Source organism: Apium graveolens, chromosome 1 (genome assembly GCF_009905375.1).
Source record: "Apium graveolens cultivar Ventura chromosome 1, ASM990537v1, whole genome shotgun sequence".
Classification (NCBI taxonomy): domain Eukaryota; kingdom Viridiplantae; phylum Streptophyta; class Magnoliopsida; order Apiales; family Apiaceae; genus Apium; species Apium graveolens.
This window is the reverse complement of record NC_133647.1, coordinates 197,404,731-197,411,940: the sequence shown is the minus strand read 5'-3', so window position 1 is coordinate 197,411,940 and position 7,210 is coordinate 197,404,731. Positions and strand designations below refer to the sequence as shown.

The following is a 7,210-nucleotide window of genomic DNA, read 5'->3' as shown; positions in this document are numbered from 1 at the left end:
GTCACTTAGCTAAACAAAGTAGAGTTCCTTTTCCCCCTAGTACTACTACTTCATCTGCTGTATTTGACTTGATTCATATGGATTTATGGGGTCCATATCAATACCAAACCCATGGAAATTGCAGATATTTTGTAACTCTTGTTGATGATATGTCCAGAGCTACTTGGTTGTTCTTAATAAGTGATAAAACTTTTGTTTCGTCTATTATTGTGAATTTTGTGAAATATATCCAAACTCAATTCTCTGTTACTATTAAATGCTTTCGATCAGATAATGGTATAGAGTTTGTGAATCACAAACTCACTTCTTTCTTCAGTAGTCAGGGTATTGATCATCAAACTTTTTGTGTGTATTCCCCTCAACGGAATGGTATTGTTGAACGAAAACATAGGCATCTATTAAATGTAGCTAGAGCTATTAGGTTTCATGCATCTATCCCTATATCTTTGTGGGGTGATTGTATTCTTCTGGCCTGCTATTTAATCAATAGAACACCTACTTTTGTGCTTCAAGGTAAATCACCTTTTGAGATGTTATATCATAAACCACCTGATTACACTTTACTTAGAGTATTTGGGTGCTTATGCTATGCTACAATTGTTCCTCAGTCATCAAACAAATTTAATCCAAGGGTTGTTAAAGGAGTTTTTTTATGCTATCCCTATGGCAAGAAAGGCTACAAAATTCTAAATCTAGAAACTAAACATGTTTTCATTGCTAAAGATGTGTTTTTTGTGGAAAATGAGTTTCCTTTTCACACTATTGCTACCACTCCACCCACTTTGTTGTTTCCTTCTAAGTCTCATGACTTTTATGCTTCTGATCCAATCACAAGTTTTCAACCAATTTCACCATCTCCTGATGCATTTTCTTCTACACCTACTTCTACACCTCCTTCTCCTACAACTACTCCTTCTACTCATAATGATTCTCAACATTCAAATCAAAATTCAGTTCCAGATTTAGCTCAGAATTATATTGAAACTCCCATTATTCCAGTCAGACCTCAACGGAATAAGGTTCATCCTGTCAGATTTAAGGATTATACTGGCTTACCTGTTCACCTTACTTCTCAGCTCAAACCTTACGATTTTCATCATACACATACATGTGATCAGTTTCTAGACTCGCATATTCAGTTTCTGGCCAACATCAGTAAAATTCCAGAACCTCATACGTACAAACAGGCTGTGTCATCTGCTGAGTGGTGCACAATAATGAATACTGAGATAGCAGCTTTGAAAGCTAATGCTACTTGGAAGATTGTCCCTTTACCTGCAGATAAACCAGTTGTAGGTTGCAAATGGATTTATAAAGTAAAATATTTACCAAATGCTGAAATTGATCGATTTAAAGCTCGATTAGTTGCCAAGGATTTTACTCAAACTGCTGGTCTTGACTATTTTGATACCTTTGCACCTGTTGCAAAGATGGCCACCTTAAGGGTTGTACTTACTTTGGCAGCTAAACACAACTAGTCCCTCAAGCAATTAGATGTTACTAATGCGTTTTTGCATGGTCAGTTACATGAAGAGGTCTACATGGAAGTACCTCCTGGTTATGTGATTCATGCTCATATCAGAGACTTATATCCTAACCAACATCTGGTTTGTAAGCTAATTAAGTCTCTCTACGGTCTTAAACAGGCCCCAAGAGAGTGGTTTTCAGTTCTCTCTCAAGCTCTCTTAGATTTTGGCTTTACTCAGACAGCTAGTGATTCTAGTTTGTTTGTATCCAAACAAGGATCCCAGATAGTTATTATGCTCGTGTATGTGGATGATATGGTGCTTACTAGTAGTAACTCTACTCTAATGAAAAGGGTATTTGATTTCCTGGCTACCAAGTTTAAAATCAAAGACCTTGGGCCTCTTAAATACTTCTTAGGTATTGAAGTTGTCAGGTTTGCTGGTGGTATATATCACAACCAACAAAAGTATTCTATGGACATTTTGACTGATATGGGCATGTTGGATTCTAAACCAACTGTGTTACCTATGGAACAGAATCACATTCTTGCTATTGATATGGAGTCTCCTCTGTTTTATGATGTATCTCGATATAGGCGTCTTGTTGGCCGTCTCATCTACCTCACTATTACTAGACCTGACTTGGCATATCCCGTGCAAATCCTTTCTCAATTTATGCATCAACCAAAGGTAGCTCACTGGCAGGCTGCTCTAAAGGTGGTTCGTTATATTAAGCACACATGTGGGCAGGGAATATTGCTTTCCTCCTCTTCAAGTTTTACTCTTAATGCATATACTGATGCTGATTGGGGTTCCTGTAAAGACTCCAGGCAATCTTTGACTGGTTTTTGACTTACTTTGGGTGATTCACTAGTATCCTGGAAGTAGGGGGAGCAAACCTCGGATCGGTTCGGTTTTTAGATAAAACCGGAACCGGAACCGGAAGTCTTCGGTTTTTAAAATTAAAAACTGCAACCGCAACCGATCCATCGGATCGGTTTCGGTTTTAAAAACTCTGGATCGGTTTGTATCGGTTCGGTTTCGGTTACAAAACCGGTTAAAAAAATGTATTGCATAATGTCTAGGCATCGTGTACAAAGACGATTTTTCTTATATATTTTGTATTATATACTAGCAAACAAAGACGACAACCATCTTATTTTCTAGAACTGCATAATCTGTAGACTGCAAAAAACATCTTGAAAATAATAGAAACAAACATATATTACGAATGAAATATTTTGCAGAACCATATGTAATGATGTAAATAGAACTTTGATTGTAATGCACGACGCTGACTGTTATTTCATTCTTTATCTTACAGCCTTAATGATGTACTGTCTGAAATATATATATATATATATATATATATATATAAATAACAGGTTCGGTTTGGTTTTTCTCGGATCGGTTTGGACCTAAAACCGGAACCGGAAAATTATCATCGGATCGATTTTTAAACTTTTCGGTTTCGGATCGGTTCGGATTTGTGCGGATCGATTTTTTGCGAATTTTACCGGTTTCGGATCAGTTTCAGTTTTTGTTCGGTTTTTTGCTCAGTCCTACCTGGAAGTGTAAAAAGCAACATATTGTCTCTAGGTCCTCTACAGAATCTGAATATCGTGCCATGGCCGATACGTGTTGTGAAATCACTTGGTTAGTCTCTCTGCTTAAAGAACTTCATGCTCCTCGGGTTACTCCAGTTACCCTCTACTGTGATAACAAGAGTGCTTTATATATTGCTTCTAATCCGGTCTTTAACGAACGTACCAAACACATTGAGATTAACTACCACTTAGTGCGACACAAGCTCAAGGAGGGATTGATTGTCACTAGTCATTTACCTTCTATTGAACAGCCAGCTGACTTGTTTACTAAATCCCTGTCTTCCACTCATCTCATTCATCTTATTTCCAAGTTAGGAGTTTGTAATTTTTTCCATACTCCTACCTTGAGGGGGCTGTTAGATATATAAGTTCATCTAATACTAAGCAAGACAGCTCAGGTCAATGCCAGCTAGATGACAACTCAGGAGAATTAGTTAGTTAAGTCAGAGTTAATGTATAAATATAGTGCAAGAGACAAATTATAAAAACAACAAGTTATGTAAATACAGTTACACTTCTTCTTCATTATTCATATCATCTTCTTGATTGTTTACACACATATACATACATTTCTGTTTGTAACAATATGTTTGTTTGAAAAGATTAAGCGTAGAATTGAATTATAATCCTTTAAAATTTTATCTTATTTTGCAAGGATAACAATGAGAGGATTATAAATTTTTTTTAAATGAGTTGTAAGAGAGGATAAAATAATAACTCTTTCTTTTCTACCAAGTATTAGAAGAAATTATAGTCATTTTTACAAAAGAAACATGAGATTAGAAAGTTTAAAGGATTACAATCATATCACCTGCTTAATACTTAATGACGTGAAACAAGGCCTTAATTCTTCAAGTTAATGGATGTTTAGAGTCATGTAGATAAAGAGGTAATAGTATTGAACTAATGCAAATTGATTAATACATTAGAATTATTATACTATAAGATAAAATTGTGTAAAATCAAATTAGCATATGACAATCAAAATGCTTAATTTTTACTTTTTTTTTGTGAGGCAAAAGAAATGTCTAAATTGCACTGTGACTCCTTTGTATATCTACATATTTATTCAAAAAGTTGGAATTGCGGCCCATAGGCTTAGCATCTGGCATTAAAAGACAGTTTCATACAGAGCTTTTGCCTTTCAGTGTCCTACTCCTACTAGCTGACAAGCTCAGGTCAACATCAGGCAATTCATAAAGACCATTAACAAAGTAAAGCACATGTCAATTGAATAGCAAAGTATACGAGAAAGAAGCTGAGCACACCTAGTGTATACAGGGTTTGGAAAATTAAAGAACAAGTTCACCTTTCTCTCCAGCTTGATCAATCACACTGAGCTCAGCAGAATATATACACATGTAATAATGAGATAGAGTTTGCAACTCCTTCGCTGAAGATTACAAATTTTACCTTGAAATCTTGGATAAAAAGGCCTCAAGAAGCTTTTTTCACTTTGTAGACTAGTTTAAAGCACTTGGGGCAGATCGTACTTTGTTTGATATTTGTTCTTGGATTCTCAATTTGCATCTTGCATCCATTGCATCTCCACAGAAATTCTGCACTTTCTTTTGGCTCTTTAGGTTGATCAGGATTACCAGGCACCCGTTTCCTTTTTGGAGATGTAACAGGAACCACACGTGGTTTCCCTTCATGAGAAACAGGACCATTAGGTGTCTTCTGTTTATGACATGAAGCAGGAATATTAGTTGGCTTAGGTTTCTTAGATGGAGGAACAACCGGAATTTTCTCTTTATGAGCTGAAACTGAGGCCATAGGTACTTTCTGCTTATGAGAAGAAGCATGTATTGTACTTGTTTCTTGTTTATGGGACGAAGCATGAACTGTGCTTGAGTTATATTTATCAGTTGGATGAACAGTTTGTGGCCTCTCTTTATGAGATGGAGGAGGAGTAACAGCTGGTTTTTCGCAAGATGAATCAGGAACTCTACTTGGTTTGTGTTTATGAGGCGAAGGAACAGATGGCGTAGTCCCTTTATGAGATGAAACAGAAGCTTTTTCTGGTTTTGGTATATTAGATGAAGGGAAAACTACACTTGGTTCATGTTTATGAGGTGGAGGAACATTATCTGGCTTCTCTTTACTGGATGAAGCATGTTTACGAAGTGGAGGGACAGTTGGCTGCTTTTCTGATGAAGCAGTTTTACGAGTCGATGGTTTCTCTTTACGAGATGACGCACGTTTATGGGGTTTCTCCGTACCAGATGAAGGAGGATCAGTAGAAACTGGTTTCTGTTTATGCAAATCCACAGGAACGCTATTATCCTTGGGAACTTTCATATTTGAACCATTCTTTGAATTGCAAAAATTATTGTGTGCTGGTGGTGTCCCTGAACCACCAAATTGATGTTGAAGGATCTTCTTGTCATATGCTGATCTTTTGGTTTTATCAGACAACACATCCCAAGCTTGTGAAACAAGAACAAATGCCCCATCAGCTCCTTGTGATTTGTTTTTATCAGGATGAAGCATGAGAACCAACTTCCTGTACTGTTTTCTTACAGCATCTTCATTATCTCGTGGATTCACACCAAGTACCCCATACCAATCTGCCTCCCCGTTTACTTTCTTCTCCGAAAAAAGATAGACATTAATTGTTGCCAACAATTGGGAAATACCATCCATACAAGGATACAAATTATGGGCCTTTAAAGCAAATTTTTTTGCCCCTGCGAAATCTTCTTTAATCAACTTCCTCTCAGCAATATCTTTTGCCCTTGCAGCTTCATCTCTATTGCACTCCATTCACCCTATCCAACTCTGTCAACAGTTTGATCCACGGCAACTACTATACTAGAAAAAAACAAAAACCAACAACATCAATCACCTCCCATCGTATGTAAATGTTCTTTCAGCTTCTACGGACACCCCAAAAGGTGTCAAACTTTACAAACTCATAAATGCAAGATACACTAACTTTGCAATGAGCTAACGTACATAACAGTTTAATAATGTTCAAAGCAAAAAACCAGTGCTAGAAAATTCACTACTTGTACTTAACCTCTGAACAAAGATTTAATTTGACAATAAACCCTTATCTTACAATGTATTTGTAGAAAAAAACAAAAACATGATTACACAGTCATTAGACAATTGGTTCGAAATTAGTACCAACAATATTTCATCTCACACATTTACAATTATCGTCCTAGCTCAGCCTTAACACAAATTTTGAAACGCAAGTTTGATTCAGGTCCGAATAAAAACCTACCAACAAATTCATCAATATTCCATGTTGTAAAAATCATATTTTTCCACTAAATTCTTAAAACTTAGCCTATAGCTTACTAATTTTTTCTCAAACCCTAACCTCTCAATATACACACATACTCCACTCTACTCCATACAGTACAAATCATAAGCAATAAAAACATATGTATCTATTATCTTCAGCAAATTTATCAAAATACAAGCAAATAATTCCAATATAACTGAATTAAACAATGCACCAATAAAATTACACACACACAGTTATATAATACCCACAAAATGTAATGCAATTGATACAAAGTAAGATAAGAGATTTTACCCAAATATCACCCAAATCACATAAAGGAAGCTTTTTTCTTACTGGGTTTGTTGAATCTTGGAGAACCCAGAAAGCTTTTTTCTTAAATGTTTGGAAATGAGGTAGAATCTAGTGAATTCAAGAAGCCATTGAAATGGGAATTGCATGAGCAATTGAGCACTTTCTATTTCTTTACAGACCAGGCCTCTTTTTGGGTTTTCTGAAGAGGTTTTTCAGAGAGTGTGACTACTGAAAATAGGTCTGCACTTTTTAACTGTAGTTTTTTTTTTATTATTATTTTCAAGTTTTTTTTATTTAAATATTTTTAATGATGAAAAAAAATGTCTAAGCTACATGTGTGCGAGTTAAACCTATAACAACCTGCGATGTTTAATTACGAATTATCGACATGTTTGGTATTGTTTTTTTCAACTACATATTTTTATATAATCTTCTGTCTAAGTTGCTTTGTGCCTGTTGTTACAAAATTAAGTTTTATGTAAAATATTTTTTTTAAAAAAATACAATTTTTGAAATTAATACACATTAAAAAAATTTTAAATAACCATATTTCTAATATAAGTTTAAAAATGTAGCCTTTATATATA

The 7,210-nt window shown here is 35.3% G+C and overlaps 1 protein-coding gene across 2 annotated transcripts; it reads right to left on the bottom strand.

The window, feature by feature from the left end:
- Positions 1–4,124: 4,124 nt before the first annotated feature.
- Positions 4,125–6,834, bottom strand: LOC141677290 (uncharacterized). 2 transcript variants are annotated; one of them, XM_074483151.1, is made up of 2 exons: positions 6,624–6,834; positions 4,125–5,887 (listed from the first exon to the last, which is right to left on the bottom strand). In XM_074483151.1, the coding sequence occupies exon 2, from the start codon at positions 5,837–5,839 to the stop codon at positions 4,511–4,513; it is 1,329 nt and encodes a 442-aa protein (XP_074339252.1). In that variant the 5' UTR covers positions 5,840–5,887; positions 6,624–6,834; the 3' UTR covers positions 4,125–4,510. The 2 variants fall into 2 exon arrangements, with proteins under 2 accessions (XP_074339252.1, XP_074339260.1); XM_074483159.1 differs by having other exon boundaries at positions 4,125–5,882.
- Between the last annotated feature and the right edge of the window lie 376 nt (positions 6,835–7,210).

Bases quoted from the DNA above. Each gene is read 5' to 3' on its own strand.
- LOC141677290 (XM_074483151.1), bottom strand. From the start codon at position 5,839: ATGGAGTGCAATAGAGATGAAGCTGCAAGGGCAAAAGATATTGCTGAG.